General features: G+C 37.7%; 1 protein-coding gene and 1 pseudogene across 3 annotated transcripts in view; one reads left to right on the top strand and one right to left on the bottom strand.

Annotated features, from left to right (window-relative positions):
* HEATR5B (HEAT repeat containing 5B) overlaps positions 1–22,424 on the bottom strand; it is a 99,698-nt gene that overhangs the window by 42,252 nt on the left and 35,022 nt on the right. For all 3 annotated transcript variants that reach the window (XM_045447122.1, XM_045447124.1, XM_045447123.1), the window contains exons 18-24: positions 22,049–22,239; positions 17,677–17,836; positions 15,843–16,032; positions 13,614–13,783; positions 6,138–6,282; positions 1,033–1,272; positions 281–532 (exon numbers count right to left, since the gene is read on the bottom strand). In XM_045447122.1, the coding sequence (XP_045303078.1) occupies positions 281–532; positions 1,033–1,272; positions 6,138–6,282; positions 13,614–13,783; positions 15,843–16,032; positions 17,677–17,836; positions 22,049–22,239 (1,348 nt within the window). The remainder of the gene's footprint in view (positions 1–280; positions 533–1,032; positions 1,273–6,137; positions 6,283–13,613; positions 13,784–15,842; positions 16,033–17,676; positions 17,837–22,048; positions 22,240–22,424) is intronic.
* On the top strand, positions 19,791–20,306 carry LOC123581240 (annotated as a pseudogene).

Below are 22,424 nucleotides of genomic sequence, written 5' to 3'. Positions count from 1 at the left end.
ACTAGGACAAAGTACAAAGGATATGTAAGTTACTGTCATTATTACCCTGAGGGGACATGATTAAGATACGTCTACCTTAAGATAGGTAGACATATACCTTTGAACCACTTTCTTCAACTTATCTTCCAAATACAAAGCAGAAGATGGGTAGTATGTTTAGGGGACAGAAAACAAAGGTAAAAGGCACATGAATGCAAGACATGAAAGGCAGAATCTAAAGCACGTTACCTAGCAGCAAAATATCTCAAACCTATAGAAGAAGTACTGATTTTAAATTTACTTGTAGGGTTTCGTAGTTTAGCAGAACGTGCCATCGCAAGATCAAAGTGGGCCTGGTCCGCATTCTCACACAAATTGATGATTCGGCACAGGCAATCGGCAGCAAACACCCGAGTGGCCCAGCGAGGTGCCACGAAGGGCTTTGATTTATCCTCTTCGCCTAGTGTGGTGAACATGGTATCATCATCCATTTCATCTTTCTTCTCAGATTCCTCATCTTTTCCACTACTTAAGGGAGTTGCAGTGCTCATATCTATAACAAAAAACAGTATATTATGACAAATTTCCATATAGCAAAAATGATGTTATAGAACTTGCATTCATGTTAGAAGATTGCTAATAAAAAAGGACTAAATTCTCATTCCTTTGAAAACAGTAGAATTGGTAAGTTAAAAAAAAAAAAAAAACAATCAGAAACCAAAAAAAGGGTAACATAAAAGCCTTTTACATATTTCACTAGTTTTACATACTATGTTGAACTATGGAGTAACTGGGGGTTTTCATACATGAAAATTTAGTTTGAAATTAGCTGTTTCCCCCAAATCAAAGAAAGCATATTACTTTGTAATGTAATTTAACCTTCAACATTTATATAGGGATTTATAGATTAAAATGTATTAGTATTTTTAAATGCAAGCTCAAATTTAAATCTATGTATCTATATATCTTTTTATGTATCTGTATCCATATATTTACACATACAAATGTATATGAGAGGGAAAATATTCACTATTTTATATATTGAATACATACCACTAGAAGCTGCCAGGACATCTTTACAAAGCATTAGCCAATGAGAAAGTTTTTCTACAGCCAGTGATGACAGCATATGCCCCAAAGTATCGTGAATATCAGAACATAATTTTCTATCTGTCTCCCGGTCTAGCATTCCAAAAAGAAGCCCTTCAAGACCAGTTTCTGTTATATTAACACCTTGGTGCCGGCAATGGATATCACTTCGGGAACTAACTCCAGGTGCAAAAGGACTGACATCTGAAAAGCAAATTTTATAAATGAACTTGTACAGGATTTTGTTGTACACTAGAGGTAACAATTACGTTAAATACCAATGCTTACATGTAAATTCAGGATTACAACAAAACAAGCTAGCTACACATACAATTTATGTTCTCCAGTTTACATACATATCCTTAGGTTTAGAATTTAATCTGACAATAAATCTGATCTTTAAGACTGATTATTCTGAGTAGTTTAAACAAATCTCCAGGGAATGCTAAATAGATATATATTTCACGTAAAAAAGAAAAAGTGTGGGAAAGAGATATATTTCTAGGTAGACTGAATTTAATGGCCTAAAAAATAATTACTGCTATATTTGTTGGAAGAACAAATTGAAATTCATTCAGTCTTATAGTTCAGATTTTTAAAAATCTGGCTTTATAAAGTCAGAACACAAATCATAAATGGATTATATGCTATACGAACACTTAAAAACTGGGAAAGTCCTTTCCAAGAAACATACAATCCAAAAGTAATACTGAATGGCGAGATGGATAAAATAGGTGAAGGGGATTAGGAGGCACAAACTTCAAGCTATAAAGTAAGTCACAGGGATGAAAAGTACAAACAAGGAATACAGTCAACAATATCGTAATAATGTCGTATGATGACAGATGGCGACTACGCTTATCATGGTGAGCACTTCATCATGTACGGAATTGTGGATCTCTATGTTGTATCCCTGAAACTAACATAACATTGTATGTTACTTATACTTCAACTAAAAAAGCAATATTGTTATAAGATAGTAAATGTCTTGCTTTATCTGAAAATCTTTTTGTTCTTATAAACAGCAAAATTTGTACAACAGGTAGCCTTAAGAATGAACACCGTGGGGGTACCCAGGTGGTTCAGTCGGTTAAGCATCCGACTTTGGCTCAGGTCATGATGCCACGGTCTGTGAGTTCAAGCCCTGCGTCAGGCTCTGTGCTCACAGCTCGGAGCCTGGAGCCTGCTTGGGATTGTGTCTCTCTCTCTCTCTGCCCCTCCCCTGCTCATGCTCTGTCTCTATCTCAAGAATAAATAAACATTAAAAAAAATAATAATAATGAATACTGCGAGCTCCGAAGTCTAAAGTCCTCTGAACCTTGAAGAGAGTGAGACAGATGGATGGAAACTGAAAAGTGACTCTTTTAGTTGAGTCACTCCAAAGACAAATGAGGGGTGTCTGCAGAAAACAGCCACAATGAAAGGAATTCAGACAGTAGGAAAAGTCAAAAGAAAAGGTTCCAAGGAAAGAGAACATTAGTGAGAAATTAGACACAGAAGCTTAATTTTCACTTAGCAGCAGGTAATATGTTCCCATATCAGGAATTATACTTCTATAACATGAATTTTCATAGCTACATAGCAAACCACTGAATTAAGAGAACATTGATTAACTCATTGAGGATGGATTCCTAAAAGGGGAATTGCTAGGTCAAAGGGTAAGCTGACAAAAAATACTGACAAATCCAAAAAATTTGTATGACTTTACATTTCTTCCTATCTGCAGTGTAAGACATTTGTCTTCTATTCATACCTCTCCCAACGCTAGTTATAATCATTATTTTTAATCTGGTCAGTTTCATAAAAGAAAAATGCTATCTTATTATTGCACTGACTTATAATTTAATTATTATTTAATCACTGGAGGTTGAAAATATTTCCTATGTTGATACTTGTTCTTTGATAAAACATGTTTCTTATGCTGTCATGATTTCTGTAGATGCAAAAGGCAGTTAACATAGCAGGCCTGAGAATACTTAGTAAGGCCTGATATTCAGGTTAGCCCTCTGTTAGCATCTGAGAGAACTGGGTTTCAGGAGGGTTCCCACCATTTCCTGGTAAAAGTGGCTCACTATGCCTAACCTGTTTGTACAAACAGTATGGTTTATGCCAAACATCCGCCTGACTTTTGAACATCTGGGCTTTTGAAACATGCTAGGCAGACATACCCCGTCAACCAGTGCCCAATAAAAACCTTGGGGACTGAGTCTCTGAGAAGATTCCCTGGTAGACATTTCATGTGTGTTGTCAAAACAGATTGTGGGGGAGTCAAGCAGCTCCTGTGTGACTTCATGGGGCATGGGCGCTTGGAAACCTGAGCCTGGTTTGCTCCAGACTTCACCCCAAGTACCTTTTCCCTCTGCAAATTTTGCTTTGTATCCAGTTGCTGTAATAAACCATAGCCATAAGCATGACTATATGCTAAGTCCTTCTACTGCATCATCAAATGTGGGGTGGTCTTAGGACCCCCAACACACTAAGCTTTTAAGCTTTAAAAATATTAAAACAGGGGTGCCTGGGTGGCTCAGTTGGTTGAGTGTCTGGCTTCAGCCCAGGACGTGATCTCGCGGTCCGTGAGTTCGAGCCCTGCGTCGGACTCTATGCTGACAGCTCATAGCCTGGAGCCTGCTTCTTGTTCTGTGTCTCCCTCTCTCTTCCCCTCCCCTGCTCATGCTCTGCCTCTCTCTCTCTCTCAAAAATAAATAAACATTAAAAAAATTAAAAATATTAAAACATAAATATACACACTTCAATAAATAAAGCAATAAATATATTTTGCAAATATTTCCCCCTCTTAGTTTGTCTTTCAACTTCAATGATGGTGGCTGAATGTAAATGTTTTAAAATTTTATATCTTGGGCAGCCATGGTGGGTCAAGAGGATCGGTACTGTGGGAGGTTCAGCAGGACTGAGCGAACTGGGAGTATACTGAGGTCATCAGCAGCAGCATCAACAAATTGTGGACTTTCTCAACTCATTCGATACATCTTGTTGTTCAAGACTTGCAACACTAAACGAGAAACTGACAGCCTTTGAACAGAGACTAGAGTACACTGAAGCACGGGTGACAAAAGGTGAGACCTAGCACCGTGCCATGCTGCTGCTGGGAGGCGTACCTGGGAAAGGCCCCAGCAGCCTCCGCTCCTTCCTCTCTCCTTAAAGAGCAACAGGGCTTATTCTGGTTTTACTTTTTTCCAAAGCGTGGCCTTTGGGCCCTGCCACATACATTGGTGTGTGATGTGGCGTGTGGGAAGAAGTCCAGGGGCACTCTCAGAAACAGCATTAGGCATTTTACCTTGTAAGTAACCATTTTGTAGAACTGTTTGTCAATGCATTTGAGGCCGTGCAGAGCCAAACGCCTGGGACTCTTTGTTAAGGTCCTCCCCACCTCCTTTTCTCTCTCTCTCTCTCAGACTGTCCTTATAGCTCCCATTGCCTCTGCATTGGTTCTATAAACAGTCTTTGTCTCCTTTCCACCTTTGGAGGGGAGGGGGGTGGAGTGGAGCGGTGCTGGCTGAGAACACTTACGCCCTGGCAAGGTGGCCACCAGAGAATGTTGTTGGTAACCCACCAGTTTCTTGTCCTTTTGGGGAGGTCAAGGCCAGGCCCCCACTTGGCTTGAAGGGACATTTTCAGAATTTTCTTTCTGTCACTTGGGGTGTCTTTGCCTCTCATATTTCTCTAATAAACTCCTCAATTTTTAAAAAAGATAAAAATAAAAAAATTAAAATAAAATTTTATATCTTATTCAGGAATATTCTGTAATTACTTTTGGTTCTATGTTTTCTCTCTTAAAAGCAATAATGTTTATTGTATAGCTTCTTTCACATTTCTACAATACAGTATATTTGTTAATAGAGCTCCTACACTATGCTAAAATTGAAGATATTTTAGTATCTTGCTTCTTAGTACCCAAGCAACTTCTATGCCTTTGAAAGCTCTTGTAAGTAAAAATTTTTCTCTCACAATAAGGAAATATCTGTCAATTAAGCTCTGAAAAAGTTCCCAAGCAACCAATCCCTAGGGACCAGAAGACCAAGTATGAAATTCAAGTTATACATAAACCCCCCCCAAAAACAGAAAGAATTGAAGAAAGCAAAGATCTACCTTTTGCTACCCAAACATGTACTGACATTTCTTGTTTTATTGGTTACTCTAGCTTTACCTTCTTGAGGAAAAGTTGCATCACTTTTCAAAAGGGACCAAAGCTTTCAGGTACCCCCCAAATAGATCATTGCTCTTTCCAGAAGTCTATCAGTGATACTGAGCAACATCCTTAGAGTTAGTTATCCTTTATATATAGCTAAATCATCCTCAAGGCATGGCACAAGTATCTTGATACTAAATGCTGTTTAGCTCCAAACCTTAAAAAAGGTAAAAGTGTAAAATTACCAAGAAAACCATACTGGAATTTTTTGGGGCATGTGGGTGGCTCTGTCAGTTAAGCATCTGATTCTTGATTTCAGCTCGGTCATGATCTCAGAGTTGTGGGATCAAGCCCCATGTCGGGCTCAGTGCTGAGCGTGGAGCCTGCTTGGGATTCTCTCTCTTCTCTCTCTGCCCCTCCCCTGTTTATGCTGTCTCTGTTTCTCTCTCTCTCTCTCTCTCTCTGTCTGTCTGTCTCTCTCTCTCTCTCTCAAAAAAATCAATAAACATTTATGGGGCGCCTGGGTGGCTCAGTCAGTTGAGCGTCTGACTTTGGCTCAGGTCATGATCTCATGGCTTATGGGTTTGAGCCCTGCATCAGCCTCTGCCCTGACAGCTCGGAGCCTGGAGCCTGCTTCAGATTCTATGTCTCCCTCTCTCTCTCTCTGCCCCTCTCCCACTTGCTCTCTCTCTCTCTAAAAAATAAATAAAAACATTAAAAAAATTATAAATAAATAAACATTAAAAAAATCTTTCTAAAAACTACACTGGAGGTGTTTTCTAAGTGATAATGGTTTTATTTTATTTAAAAGGACAGGAAGAATGACTATCCTTGAAAGCAAAAATGTTACTTAAAGAGCAATACTCCTGTGAAATGGTTAAGTATTTAAACAAAAAGAATAATGACCGATAAGGTAACTTACTAGTACCACTGTTCTCCTTGTCGCCTGCATTTTTGGCTAGGCTCATGGCATATTCACAGACTTCCGCAGCTTCTCTTTGGGCGAGCTGCCGGAGACACGCCACGGCTGCGCGTCGAAGCAGCAAATGGGAACTACATAAGTGAACCTGTAAACCATGACATATTAGACAATTTTTTTAAAAACACTGCGATCTCATTTACCTAATGAATATATATTAACACTTTACTTGGGAAGAGGCTCTTCGTTGAACAACATCAGTTGTTAAATATATAGCCAAATAAATGGCCTTTTGGAAAAATAATAATACCAATAAAGCATATAAGGAATATTTTAGTGGCCAAAATAACTGTCCCAAGACCTGGTCACTAAAGACCATACAATATACTTACATAAAAATCCAGATGGATCTCTTGCACATCTTATTTTACACACGGTCCTACTAAATGTTGTCATCCAAAATTTTTAACTGCAGGGGTGCCTGAGTAGCTCAGTCGGTGAAGCATCCGACTTCGGCTCAGGTCATGATCTCATGGTTCGTGGGTTCGAGCCCCGCATTGGGTTCTGTGCTGACAGCTCAGAGCCCAGAGCCTGTTTCAGATTCTGAGTCTCCCTCTCTCTATGCCCCTCCCCCACTCACGCTCTGTCTCCCTCTGTCTCAAAAATAAATAAACATAAAAAAAATTTAAAAATTGTTAAGTGCATAAAGATTATATGTAGTCAATGAAAAGTTAGCAAGGAATGAAAGCAAAGAAGGGTTGTTTATTAAAATAAAAAAAATCAAGCCAATATTTACACCTGGAAAAAATTCCAAAATGGGCCCTTTTGGAAAAGAATTGTTTTTCATCTCAAAAGATCCTGAAAGACATTGAAAGAATCAATGTAGCACACTTTAATACATGAAGTATAAGACACAGCATAACATGATGATTAAGAGCTTGTGCTCTGATAGCTAGACTGGGTTTGAATCTTGGTTGTCATTTACTTCTGTGTGACCTTCGACTAGTTACTTAACCTCTCTGTGCCTTGTTTGTCCATATGCAAAATGTGGAGAGTAATTCTTTGCAGGAATATAGTGAAAATAAAATAAGTTAATGCAAGTATTTTGCTTAGAACAATGATTGACATACTTACTCAATACAGATTAGTTATTATTACTATAAAGCTGATTCACCAAGAAAATATTAAATTAGGTCCCATGAGCTACTTCTTAAGCAAGGAGATAAGAAATGTAAGTAATATATGTTAGTAAAAAATCTCATCCAGAAATAGCGAAAGGGGGAATAATTATATGGAATACACCACCCCTTCACAATGCTAGATAGTATATTTTTATACTACCAATACAGCATTTTTAATTCCAGATATATTTGCATAAAATTCATAGCCCGTGAAACTTATACCAAGTATTTAAAATATATATCTATATATACATATTTATATATATACATATATATATATGTGTGTGTGTGTGTATATATATATATATATATATATATATATATATATATATATAACTGAGGGGAGAAAACCTGACAGATTTCTTTCAATAAAATGTTTTATTCACTCCATTTCCTTAAAATTAAGACATTTTGGAACTTTCAAATATCCTCTAATTAGAAAGCTTAAGCATGGTCACATGAGATGCAAAGAACAAGTCACTTAGTCTCTCAGAGTTTCTGCCTTTTCATGTGTACATTGGGGACAATACCCACCCTATCTTACATGATTGTGGTAAGAATCAAATGATTAAATATATATAAACAGAACATCATAAAAATTTAATTTAGTTGCAACTAAATAGAATTGTAGCTAAGAGGGGTGCCTTGCTGGCTCAGTCTATACACCATGCAACTCTTTATCTTGGGGTCGTGAGTTCAAGCCCCATGTTGGGCACAGAGTTTACGTAAAAAAATTTTTTTTAATATTAAAAAAAAAAGAATTGTAGCTAAGAAAATACATTCAACAAATGTTGATTGGGAGAGCTGAAGAGAAAAAAATAGAACACTTTTGTTTTCAAAGTACTTTGAATACTCCATTTTAATGATTCTGAGGCATATATATTTTTTTCCATTTTAACATCTCTAGTATTAGAGATGCAAATTACAATCGATGGTGTCTTACAGTCACTGTAAATCAGGTAAAATAAAGACATATTTGTTTGAATAAATATTTGATAAAAATATGTGGCTTCCTAATGTCCCTCCCTAGCTCCTTAGAGGTAATGAGAATCTATAGTGACATCCATCATTATAGTTTCATTTAGCCTGCTCTTGAACTTTATATAAATGGAACCATGTAGTGTGCTCTTATGTCCGGCTTCTCAGAAATTTATCTGTGAGATTCATCCAAGTAACTACATTTCAGTTTGTTTTTATTGCTGTGTAGTGTTCTGTTGAATATTATATCACTATTTATCCACTGCTCACTGGTAGACATATAGGTCATTTCTGGGTTTTGGCTATTTTGAATAACCAATCAATGAACATTCCTGCACATGTATTTTGGCACACATATGCATGTATTTCTTTCAGCTATTTACTTAAGACTGAAGTTGCTGGGGGCACCTGGATGGCTCAGTTGGTTAAGTGTCTACTTTTTTTTTTAATGTTTATTTTTGAGAGAGAGACAGCGCAAGAGAGCGCGCACGCATGCATGCATGCATGAGTGGAGCAGGGGCAGAGAGAGGGACAGAGGATCTGAAGCAGGCTCTGTGTTGACAGCAGCAAGTCCAATATGGGGCTCGAACTCAAGAACCGTGAGATCATGACCTGAGCTGAAGTCAGACACTCAACTGACTGAGCCACCCAGGTGCCCCAAGCGTCCTACTCTTGATTTTAGCTCAGGTCATGATCTCACGGTTCCTGAGATTGAGACCGCATCAGGCTCTGCGTAGACAGCACGGAGTCTGCTTGGTATACTCTCTCTCTCTCTCTGCCCCTCCCCGCTCACATACTCTCTTTCTCTCAAAATAAATACATGTAAAAAAAAAAAAAAAAAGCCTATAAAAAAAAAAGAGTGAAGTTTCTGGGTCCTAGCATATGCATATATTAAACTAGTTTAGATTATGCCTAATTGTTTTCCAAAGAAACTTTTTTGTCTTATATTTCACAAACTTCAGGAACATTGTGTTGCTTACTCCTACAGTAGACCTCCACCTTTCTATAAAAATGCCTGTTATTTTATACTCTACATCATCTTGCTATCTCTTGTTGCATCCACCGCATATACATCCTGGACAACTGGACGTCCCCTGTTCTGACACTGATGACCTGGGCATTCAGTTCAAGTCTTTTTCTCACTGACATTTCCTACAACTATCCCAGATGACATCAATGCCTATGTGTGGAATACTTCTGTCAGGACGGGAGAATGAGGAACTGTGGTCACCTGGTAGAAAAGCAGTTGCTTGCCAAGAGGGAAATAACAATACTTCAGAGTGGTGGTTGTTCTTTCAAAGACACATTTTGAATAGTTCTAACATCACACAAATTTTAACACTTTTATATCACTTAAAGATTACTATGGTGAAACTCACCTCTCAATACATTTGCTGAAAAAATATTCATTTGTGTGAGGTATTACACATGGTATCACATAATATTGCCATTTCTTTTTTTTTTTTTTTTTTTTTTAACCTTTATTTATTTTTGAGACAGAGAGAGACAGAGCATGAACAGGGGAGGGTCAGAGAGAGAGGGAGACACAGAATCTGAAACAGGCTCCAGGCTCTGAGCCACCAGCACAGAGCCCGACGCGGGGCTTGAACTCACGAACCGCGAGATCATGACCTGAGCCGAAGTCGGACGCTTAACCGACTGAGCCACCCAGGTGCCCCAATATTGCCATTTCTGATGGCAATGATTGAGTAGGAATAAACACGAAATTTGTAAAAATCTGAACCGATTTCACTAATTTGGATGAACCCATGTGTGGACTAATTTTCAGTATCGAAAGATCTGGTATGGAGACAGCACAGGGGCTTTTGGCAATGTGGAAACAAGACAACCCCTTGCATGGCCCCTTTTCTCATCGCTACCCTGCCAAGCCACCTCCTTCCAACCAACTACCTGGAATCTTACTACTTAGCCTCTTGGAAGAGGTTCAGGAAAGTGCTCCAACACACCTTGTAATAAAACCCTTGGTGTTCTGCCAAGGGAATCAGTTTGGAGGCTCATTGCACAGCCTGTGGCTTATTGATAACCTCCACTGAGATAAAGAAACTCATGTTATTACTTTACCAGATCCTCTTAAATGTGCTCTATTTCATAAAGTCAATGCCATAGTATAATTATATTTAAGGAGAAAAAAAATGGAGAGAGGAATCAGACAACCTAAAGAATACATGTCTGTGTTTTGTCAGTAACCTAAGCTGTATCACATAACAGAGTCACCTTGTTCAAGAGATGCCATCAATGCCCTCGGAGCTTGGGCATTAAACCATGGTTTTTGGCAGGATGCTACGTATCTTGTTGCAGAATGCAATCAGATAGGAACTATTAATCGACTATTTTCTTTGCGGATGTTTTTTGTACACATTTCATGAGCATCTGGTTTCTGCCCTGCAGCACTCTCAGATTCTGGGATGGTCTAGGACGGATTCACATTCCCCTGGTCTATGGTGAAACAAGAGCAAACCTTATTGCGTCCGTTAAATATACCACATCAGATCTAACAACTAATATGTTGGCCTTTCAGTCCCTTCACCTCATTCTGGGTAACCTCCTCCCTTTTTCTCAGCAATATCCTCCCATGGTTACATCTGTAGCGCCTTTCTTTCTCCTTGTATATCAGCCTCATACTGTCTTTTCCTTCCTCCTTTACTGAAGTGAGAGCTCATAGTCTCAGCACTATCTTGTTAGTATCCTTATTTCTTTCATCCTACTGTCATTTAACTGAACCTGCTTGGCCAAAGTCCAACCATGAATGTACCAAAGCATCTATCTGGCTGCTCAGTGCCTGCGCTCAGTTGATTACAGGTTTTGGAGAAAAATCCTACAAGGTGAACTGCTACCATTACAAATCACACACTGGAGCCAAAAGGGTCACTATTCTCCGCTGAAGCCTTAGTCCTACCACGGAAACTCCTATTTCTCCAGTTAGTTCAATCTCCCACATCCCACTCCTGTCAAATTTCTGGCCCTCTTCTTTGCTCTTTTGTTCATAAAACTTATCTTCCCTTTTACGTGAAAGTAAAAGTCATTGGATGATAACCCCCCAACTTCAAGCCACCAAATCCATAAACTCATCTGTATGTACACTCATCCTCTCCCCCTTTCTTCATGCTGTACTGGGAGAGAGATTCTCTTCCTTGTGCCCTGAGAAGTTTATCCCATTAGAAACCTTGGGTGATTAATTATCTCTCCATTCTCCGTCCCACACCTTAAACTCTCCCACCCTACTGGTTCCATCCCCTCAGCATTTAAACCCTCACATCTCACTACCATAGGAGAAAAAGTCCATCTCCCCCTTGACCTACTGTCCTCAGTCCTCTCCCACAAAGTGAACTTCTGGAAAGAAGTTTCTATTCATATCCCACCATCAGCCCAATGTATTTGGGCTTCCATTGGTACCACTCTGCAAGATGATCTCTTGCTGAAGCCATCATGTGACAAAAGTCAAAGGACACATTATAGCTCTCATTCTTTTAACAATATGTTATAGCAGCACACTCCTCTAATCCACTTGGCTTCCGTGAACACTACAAACTCTATTTTTCCTTTAATCACTCAGATTGTTTCATATTTTTCCTGATTCTTTTTCTTTCCCTAAATGTTATATGCTGGGTTCCTCATGCAGCACTCTCCCTGGTGATCTTATCTACTTCTGTATTTATTGCCCATCTAAATGCTTATGCCTCCCAAATTTACCTTTCCAACCAGACTTCTCTTTTCTGAACTCTAGCTCATGAAACTAACTAAATGTCTAAAACTGAATTCATTACATCCACCTTTCCCAACCTTCTCCTATTCTGGTGTTACCAATCTCAGAAAATTACATTACTATGCGCAAGTCAGGAACTTGGATTATATCCTTCTCCTTTTTCCTTACAGCCCATTAATCAACGAATTGCACTGATTCTTTCTCTTAAACATCACTCAAATCCATTTATTTTTCTGCATTCTCATTGCTACTAATAGGGAGCAAGTCATTACCATCTCTCTCCTAGACCACCGTATTTCTCTCTCTTTTTAAAAAAAATTTTTTTAATGTTTACTTATTTTTGAAAGGGGGACAGAGTGTGAGTGGGGAAGTGGCAGACAGAGAGGGAGACACAGAATTCAGAGCAGGCTCCAGGCTCCGAGCTATCAGCACGGAGCTTGACATGGGGCTGGAACTCATGGACCATGAGATCATGACTGGAGCTGAAGTTGGACGCTTAACCAACTGAGCCACCAGGCGCCCCACCGTAATTTTCAAAGCCAAAAAAGCCCAAAGTTTTACTACATCTAGAAAGTCTGCATGATCTCTCACCTGGCTAACTGTCCAGCTTCATCCTGTGCCTGGGCCCTATCCACCCCTTCTCTCTCAGCCTAACCACACCCACTAAACAGTTTCTTGAATGTATCACACTCCTTCCCATCTTGGGGCCTTTCACATTTTTCTCTCTCCCTAAAAATAAATGCTGTCTATACCAATACCATGCTTTCTCTCAAACTAACTCTTATTTATCACACCTTGAATATCATTTTTTCAGGGAAATCTTTTCTGAATGCCTGGATTCTGACATGCTCCCCTGTTACATGTCTTCCTATAGCCCTTTCTAGCAATTGTCATATTGGTAAATAATTATTATTGGCCATGTTCCCTTGTAAACTATAAATTTTATATGACAGAAACTTCATCTTGTCTCATCTATAAAATGTATTCCCAGTACTTTGCATAGTACATGACATATGGCAGTTTCTCAATAAGTATTTATTAAGTGAACAGATTAATGACTGTGATGACAGCAACTGTCCCTCAGAAGTTATCAATCAAACTTTAGGAGACAAAATTCTGAATGGGGAAAGCTAAAAATATGATACATCCTTAGCCAAGACATAAACAGCTCATCAAAATATTTCTTAAAAGGTGAAAAAGGAAACCAGTAAATAAAATGAACAGTCATAAAATGACTACTGAAGCTGAATCTCTAAGATTCACAATCTAGGAAACTTCCATTTTTTGTTTTGGGTCTAGTTTAATCTTTTGGGAAACAAATCTGGGGCTCTCTAAATAAATCCATGAATGAGGGGTGCCTGGGTGGCTCATCTGACTCTTGGTTTCGGCTCAGGTCATGATCTCACGGTTTGGGAGTTCGAGCTCCACGTCTGGCTTGGTGCTGACAGCCTGCTTGGGATTCTCTCTGTCTCTCTCTCTGCCAACCGCACCCCCTCCCCCCACCAGCCGCTTGTGCTGTCTCTGTCCCTCTCAAAATAAATAAACTTTGAAAATATTAAATAAATAAATATATAAACGAAGCAGCTTTATACTTACACACAGGCTAGGAACAAGACTAGATAGGTTGACATGTCGTGGTGCAAACATGTGAAGCTGCTGAAGGCAAGAAATGGCAGCAGCCTGAACAAGGGAATCTGAATGGTCCTGGGTTATGGCACAACCCACCAAACAAGAAGAACGAATGGTGGAAATTGTTGCTCCGTTCCCTAATCGAAAAATACAAGAAAATGCAAAACACAATTATTAGTATTACCAAAATATTCCTAGAAAACAATTGTCTTCTAAATAACCTCTCTTTCTGATTACTGTACAGTTTTGAAGACAAAAAGTCTACGAAGTCCATAGAAATGATTTCAAAACATGATTGTCTATCAATGACAACAATATATCCCTCCAGGTTTAGCTAGGTTTACATATAATCCCTAGGAAACTATGTTGTCTTTTAAATCCATCATTGTTTTATTTGAAAGAGACAGAAAATTCCTCATTCTGTTTCTCTGTTCAACCAATATTATCACGACAGTATTTAATAACTTTAAATCGTATTTTCCTAAGAAGATTAATGGAAATTTTTACAGAGATAGGAAAAATAATTGTAGTATTATATACTATCTGTATAAAAATGGCTTAATTACCGGGGCGCCTGGGTGGCTCAGTTGGTTGAGCGTCCGACTTCAGCTCAGGTCATGATCTCACAGTTCATGGTTCAAGCCCCACATCGGGCTCTGTGCTGACGGCTCAGAGCCTGGAGCCTGTTTCGGATTCTGTGTCTCCCTCTCTCTCTACCCCTCCCCCACTCATGCTCTCTCTTTTTTTTTTTTTTTTTTAATTTTTTTTTTAACGTTTTATTTATTTTTGAGACAGAGAGAGACAGAGCATGAATGGGGAGGGGCAGAGAGAGAGGGAGACACAGAATCGGAAGCAGGCTCCAGGCTCTGAGCCATCAGCCCAGAGCCCGACGCGGGGCTCGAACTCATGGACCGCAAGATCGTGACCTGAGCCGAAGTCAGACGCCCAACCGACTGACCCACCCAGGCGCCCCATCTCTGTCTCTGTCTCTTAAAAAAAAAATGAATAAACCTTAAAAAAAATGGCTTAACTGCCTAATATAAGTGATTTCAAACTTTTGCCAATGTAAAATAAAAAATAATTTTATAGACATAAGGAAATCATAGGGTCACTTCTAATTTGAAATACACATTGCCTCCTTATCACTGCATTAGAAAGCACTTGGTAAACACCTATGTTTAATCAAAGTTGTATATTTATCCTGTGTGTATCCTTATGATAACACTGAAAGAAAGAATTATCAACTTTCTCAAAGAGGACACTGAGTCCAAGAAAAAAGACATGTCTAAATCATGTATTTTCCACTTTCTAGCATTCTTCATTAAGATCTTTTTATTTTGGCTTCTTTTTTTAAAATATCTGTCTGGATGGAGGCAACACAGACAGCAGAGTGGTTAAGAAGGCATGCAAAGGAAACTGATCTGGGCTTCACCTCTGGCTCCAACCACTTACTGGCTATACAAAACTTGGAAAAGTTCTTAACTTCTCCCAGCCTTAGAGTTCCATCTATAAAATGGAGTGATATACCTATCTCAGAATGTTGTCAAAGTTAAATTAGATAATGTGCCTAAACATCTTGACCCACTTAAAGCATTTACTGAATGATGGGAAAAAAGTGAAAATTTTGAAAATGGCTGGTACATTCAGGATAAATTCACAGTAATTTTCTGCCTTGTATGTTTCATTCAACCTTTAGTAAAATTATGTCGGTGGAATTGTGTGGTTAGAATGCGGGCCTTAGGATCATACCTATCTTCTCTGAGTTTGCTTCCTCACAGAGAAATTACATAATATTATCCCCTTTATTGCAGTGGGTTTTCAAACTTTGATCCTGAGCTTTAGAGTTCAAAGAAAACAGTGAAGCAAAAGTCCATGAAGACAAGTGGATGGCACTCCGGGACACAGGGACTCCACTTTCATCTTGTCTTCATGGGGATCCAGGTAAAATATAATTTGGAAAGGCTGTCTCTGCTCAAAACTTCAAATAACAGTCAGTTATAGGTATGGTGTACGCATTAGATTAAATACCATATGTAAAAAGAAGAGGCATAGGTCTTTGGTAAATAACAAGCATTCAGTACATAGTAATTATTATTATTATTATTATAAGTTTTCATTTAGCAACATGATAGTGACATGCAGGAAACTGAAAGACAGCAAAGTGTAGTTCCTTTCATTTAAGATGAATTCACTCACCTTGTAGCTCAGGGCCAACCGTAGTTATTATGGCACCCAAACATCTACCCAAACATTGATGAACTTCTGTATGTGAAGGTGGAACAGTCAACAGCAAGGTAAGAACTAGAGATAATGTTGGCTCCACATATCCACGATACATTGGGCCACTAGAATCCACTATAAGAGCGAGTGAATGAAGAGACCATGTCTGGAATGAAATATGATTTCATTTAGTTGTAAGGAATAATTAGAGTATACTGAGCTGATTTTTTTAACTTCAATTTTAGTAACTACTAACATCTTACTTTTCTAAAAGTTTATTTGTTTTGAGAGCGTGCACATGCAAATGGGGTGGAGGGGAGAGAGAGAGGGAGAGAGAGAGAGAGAGAGAGAGAGAGAGAGAGAGAGAGAGAGAGAGAGAATCTCAAGCAGGATCCGTGCAGTGCAGAGCCCGACACAGGGCTCGATCCCATGAACCGTTAAGATTATGACCTGAGCCAAAATCAAAAGTTGGGACGTTTAACTGACTGAACTACGCAGATGCTCCTTGAGTGAGGATTCTTAAAACAGAAGACAAATTAGGGAAAACTTAAGAATATCTACTGTACTCTTCTTGTGCAGATATACAGTAGTGCTGAGGGAATGCAATTGATACAAATTATAGTAAAATGTCCTCTCATATAAAAAGAATCATGTAGGGGTGCCTGGATGGCTCAGCTGGTTAAGCCTCCACCTCTTGATTTCAGCTCAGGTCATGATCTTGCAGTTCATCTCACAGTCTACTGTGAAAACAGAATTTTTTTTTTAAAAAAGTGTAGCGCCTAACAAGTAATAAGCTTACTTAACTTTTGTTTCTAACCTTTTTGGGAATTTTGGGCTTTACACAGTTGGAAACTTTTACCAAGAAGTCAAGGCAAACTAAGCCTGTAGACTGGAAGCCTCTGCTGGATTTACTGCTTCTTGTCTAACTGTGAAGGAACTAATTTATCAACAAACTAATGGTATGTAGTAATGGCAACTGAATTGTTTCTTCTCCCAACTTACAGTCCCAGTATGAAGCTGGCAAGCTGAATGCTACTATAGTCATATACTCTTAATATTTTTAGGTGCATCAGTGCATGGTGGCAAATCCTTAGTGTAGTATGTTTTCAGACATGTGAAGCTCTTGCCTTTCGTTGTGGTTGTATTTATTTGTATATAAAATGTTCGAGCATAAACAAACAAAAATTCCAGGAGAACACTTGAAAATTCAACCAAAAAACCCAGACTTTGACTGGTGTCTGAGTGGGAAGAGAGACAGGATAGCCATTAAAACAAACTTGATCAACTCAGCAAATGTGGAGCGCCTGGGTGGCTCATTTGGTTAAGCGTCTGACTTCAGGTCATGATCTCAGTTTGTGGGTTCGAGCCCTGTGTTGGGCTCTGTTCTGACAGCTTGGAGCCTGGAGCCTGCTTTGGATTCTGTGTCTCCCTCTCTCCCTGCCCTTCCCCTGCTCTTGCTCTCTCTCAAAAATAACAACAACAACAACAACAACAACAACAAAAAAAACTTAGCAAATGTAAGGAAATGCAAAAAAAGAGGAAACAAGTACAAAAGATAGTAAATTAATAAAAAGAAACTATATTTCGAGAAATATATGTGAATGGGTTAAATTCCCAGAATAAGACAGATTCAAGACTAGGTTAAAATACAAATTCCTGTTCTACAGTTTTACAAATAGAACTCATAAAACAAAGACCCTAGTAACATTTTCCAAACAAATTATAAGAATCATTACTATTTTATAAAACAAATGACAGTCCTAAAAATATTATTTAAAAATGTCATAATGAAACAAAATCAGCATTATACCTGGACTTCAGAGGATGTTCCATCTTGTGCTAGAGCCAATAAAATGCTGACACTGGTTTTCAGATGTTGTCCTGAGCCGATACCACCAACATAACGATGCAAGCAACCCAGAGCCAATGAGTGCCCAGTTCTGGATACAACATCTCGGGCTGATTTCAACCTGGGAAAATAATTATATGCTTCAGGGACTGGCCTTTCTATTTCCCTATGACAATAACAAGCTCATTATGAGTCACACCATAAACGGGATTTATTGTGGAAATCAGAAAAGACTACAATCATGATTACTTCTTTCTCCACTGCCTACCAAGAGTCAGAGATTAATTTAAAATGGTTGGCTAAAGTCACATATTTCATTTTAATTTTAGAGAAAATCTGAAAGAAGAATCACAACTTCTCAGTTTTTAACATTTATTATTCCTTGAAAAGTTAAGAATTATTTGAAACATATTTTTATTATTGGTGTTTTAAATAAACACGAATTGCTTTTATAACTGGTTTTAAAAATCTAAAAATTTAGATTACAGAAATTACAAAAATTACAGAAAATGTTAACTTATGAAATTCTCTATAATTATGATCTGAACCTCTTTAACATGCATCAGTCTTTTTCTTTGTGAAATATATTTAATGAATTAAAAAATATAAAAAGAAGATATTGCAGATTACTTAAAAAATAAGCTTTATTGAGATATATTTATATAAAATAAAATTCACCAATGGTAATTCTTTTCAAGTATCCATAGAACATTTACCAAGATAGATAATTAATTGAGCCAATAAGGAAATAAAACATATCAGAATTTATGGTATGCAGCTAAAGTGTGTATCAAGGTGAATTTATAGCATCAAAATCCTTGTATTAGAAAAGAAGAAAGGTTTTAAATGAATTATCTAAACCTCCACCTTCAGAATCTAGAAAGAGAAAAGTAAACTGAACTGAAGGTAAGCATAATGAAGCAAGTTATAAAAATAAAGTAGAAATCAGTGGAAGAGAAAATGGAAAGACAATAGAAAAACTCAATGAAATCCAAACCTGATTTTTTTAAAAAGAATTATGAGAATAAGGAGAATAAGGAGAATAAGGGGGGAGAGAGAGAGAGAGAGAGAGAGAGAGAGAGAGAGAGAGAGAGAAAGGCAGAAGGTATATTGCTTCTTTTGTAAATAAAGTATTCTACAAATGTCAGTAGGCCAAGCTAGACGACAGCGTTGGTAAAATCTACATTTTTAATAATCAGAGTGTCTGTTCTATTAGTTACTGAGACAGAAATGCTGAGATCACCAAATATAATTTTAGACTTGTCTATTTTACTTTCACTTCTATTAGGTTTTGTTCCATGTATTTTAAAACTATATCATAAGATACATATACATTGAGAATTGCTATGTATTCTTGGGGGGGAATTGGTCCTCTTATCATTATGAAAGCACTCATTTATTCTGGTAACAATTTTTGTTACAAAATCTACTTTTTCTGATAATAACAGAGCCACTCTAGCTTCCTTTGAGTTAGTGTTTTCCTGGTATATTATCCCTATCCTTTTACTTTTAACCTATTTCTTTCTTTAGATTTAAAGGGGTTTCTTGTAGATAGCAGTTAGATTTTGCTTTTTATCCAATATGACAAACTCTAACTTTTACTTGTAATGTTTAGACCATTTATATTTAATGTAATTATCAGCAGGTTGGGTTTAAGTCTCCCATATTGCTATTCAAGCTCTGTCACATCAGTTTGTTTCTTTTTCCTTCTTTCCATCTTCTTTTGGATTTAGTATTTTTTATGATTCCATTTTATCTCCACTATTGGTTTATTAGTTATACATTTTTGTTTTTTAGTAGGATCTCTGGAGTTTACATTATACATTTCTAACTCATTATGATATACCTTCAAAGAATATTATATTCTTTCATGTATATTGTACACGGAGTATGCCACCATTTCCTCTTCCCATTCTTTGCACTTCTGTCATGTATTTTTACTTCTCTATTAAAATCCTACCATACATTATCATTTTTGCATGAAAGGGTCAATTATCTTCCCAAGGCATTTAAAAAATGCGACTAAAAATAGCTTGCAAACTCTGTTGCCCAGGAGCTGCCTGTGCCACTCAGCCATGGTCAACTCCACCATGTTCTTCAGCATCGCCATGGATGGTAAGCCCCTGGGCTGTGTCACCTTGGAGCTGTCTGCAAAGTTTGAAAAACAGTAGAAAATTTTTATGCTCTGAGCACTGGGGAGAAAAGATTTGGTTATACAAGTTCTTGCTTTCATGGGATTATTCTGGGATTTATGTGTCAGGGCGGTGACTTGGCATACCATAATGGCACTGGTGGCAAGTCCATCAATGGGGAGAAATTTGATGATGAGTATTTTATCCTGAAGCATAGGGGTCCTGGAATCTTGTCCATGGCAAATGCTGGACCCAACACAACAGTTCACAGTTTTTTCATCCGCATTGCCAAGAGTAAGTGGTTGGATGGCAAGTATGTGGTCTCTGGCAAGTGAAAGAGGAAATGAATATTGTGGAAGCCACAGAGCGCTTTGGGTCCAGGAATGGCAAGACCAGAAAGAAGATCAGCATTGCTGACTGTGGACAAATCTATTAAATTTGACTTGTGTTTTATCTTAACTACCAGACCATTCCTGCTGTAGCTCAAGAGAGCACTCCTTTGCCCTTGTCTGCTCTCGCTGTAATCTTTGTATCTTGCTGCAGTTCTGTGGGTTCCATAATTTCCTTATTCCCCTCCAAGTTTAGCTGGATTGCAGAGTTAAATTTATGATTATGAAATAAAAACTAAACAATAACCAAAAGTAAAATATAATAAAAAATAAATGAGAATAAAATAATAGGTCATTTTAAAACAGACATATAAAGAGTAAGTCTTTATATTTATCTACTTACCTACCACTCTTGGCACTCTTCATTTCTGTATGTTACACTCAAATTTTCATCTACTGTCATCTTTTTTTTTTTCCCAAAAAGCTTCTTTTAACACTTCTTATGGTACACCGTGTAAGCAATGAATTTCCCAACTTTTCACAGTCTGAAAGTCTTTATTAAAACTTCAGTTTTAAAAAAGTATTTTCACTGGCTATAAAGTTCTAGGTCACTCTACTGCCTTTTGCTTGCATAGTTTATAATCAGAAGCCTGCTGAAATTGTTATCTTTGTTCCTCTGCGTGATGTCTTCCCCCAACTGGCTGCTTTTATGACATTCTCTTTATCACTGGCTTTATGAAATTTGATTATGCTATGCTTTTCTTTTGTCTTTATTCCACCTCGGGTTTGTTGGGGTTATTGGATGTGTAAAACTCCTATTTTACCTATTATTAACAGAGCACAAATCATTAAACAGGTAAGACTGGTTGTATATTTTAAAAAATCTTTAATGGAAGTTGGATTTCAGAATCAATGACATACTTGGAAAAGCAAAACTGATCTATTGTTAGAAAATGGTAAAAGTCATCCTACAGAAGATCAAGTGTCAGGAACTATTTTATCTTCTGCTTGCTCATATTATCCTTAGTGATTCAAACAACACACTGGGGCATTACCCTATAACCAAATTGTTGCTCATGTCTGAAGACAGGGAAAAGCCATTCTCATATAACCAAGAATTCAGAAAATACTTTTTATTCAGAACTACTGCTTCATAACCATTGCTTCCCCCCCACCTCACTCATTAAAGATTATGGCCTAGTTTGGTATAATTAGTACTCAAAATATACAGTGGTTAATTTACATAACTCAAGTATCAGTTCTTGACCACACTTGATTTTCAACTTGTCTACTTTAAGTACTTGATTAACAACCAACCAAGAGTCATTAATAACGGCATCATCTTAATCATACTTATTTGGAACTCTGAGATCACTCTTTTTAATTAATATGCAAAGAAATCCTTAAAACCTAACACCAACTTTCCTCTTTTCAGGGATAATTTAAAAGATGATAAACTTGCTGGCAGTTATAAAAAGAATGGCTTATTCCAAAAAATGAATAATTAACAAAAAGAGTAATGTAAGGAGCAGAGATAAGAGAAAGGGACTTCCAGAACACGTCTTCAGAGCAGAGTACATATAACTAACTAAGAGAGGTCATATTAACAATCTGCTTGATTCCATTATGTAATATTCAAAGGCTGAAACCTGACCACCGTAAAAGTATCTATAATATTACAACTTTCCCAGGTTCTGGAGTTTAAACAATTACTGCATTGAAAATTAAAATCATTATAAAAAAACACACAATATCTTGTCATATGCTATACCATGTGGAAAGCATATCACCCAGTTAATATAATTATTGACTACTAAAAAGACATCTTTGTCTCTATGAGAATCTTACTTGTCAGTAAAAAGACCCACTTACTTGTCAAAGCTATACTGGGCCATTCTAGCAATGAAGGTTGCTTCCCCAACCACCTGAGCCATTCTTCCAAGAGCTTCCCCTGCTGCACATCTTAAGATGGGGTTTGGGTTGTCAAGAGCGCCCATAACCAGAGTCAGAGCAGATTTACGAACTTCCTCAGGTCCTAAAGTACTTTTGTTTTCAGCCAGGCCCTATGGTTATTAAAAACAAAAAAGGGGGTGGGGGAAGGGGGCAAATTCAAAATTCACAGTACATAAAAGAAAAAGATGTGCTGCAATCTTTGTAAATATACATGTATTTCCACCCACCTTTTTTCAACCATCTTTTATTTTTTAATTTTTTAAAGTTTTTATTTTAATCACCCAGTGCTCACCAT

This window comes from Leopardus geoffroyi, chromosome A3 (assembly GCF_018350155.1).
Source record: "Leopardus geoffroyi isolate Oge1 chromosome A3, O.geoffroyi_Oge1_pat1.0, whole genome shotgun sequence".
Lineage (NCBI taxonomy): Eukaryota > Metazoa > Chordata > Mammalia > Carnivora > Felidae > Leopardus > Leopardus geoffroyi.
Note: the sequence above shows the minus strand (reverse complement) of the source record. Positions and strands in the feature narration are given on the sequence as shown.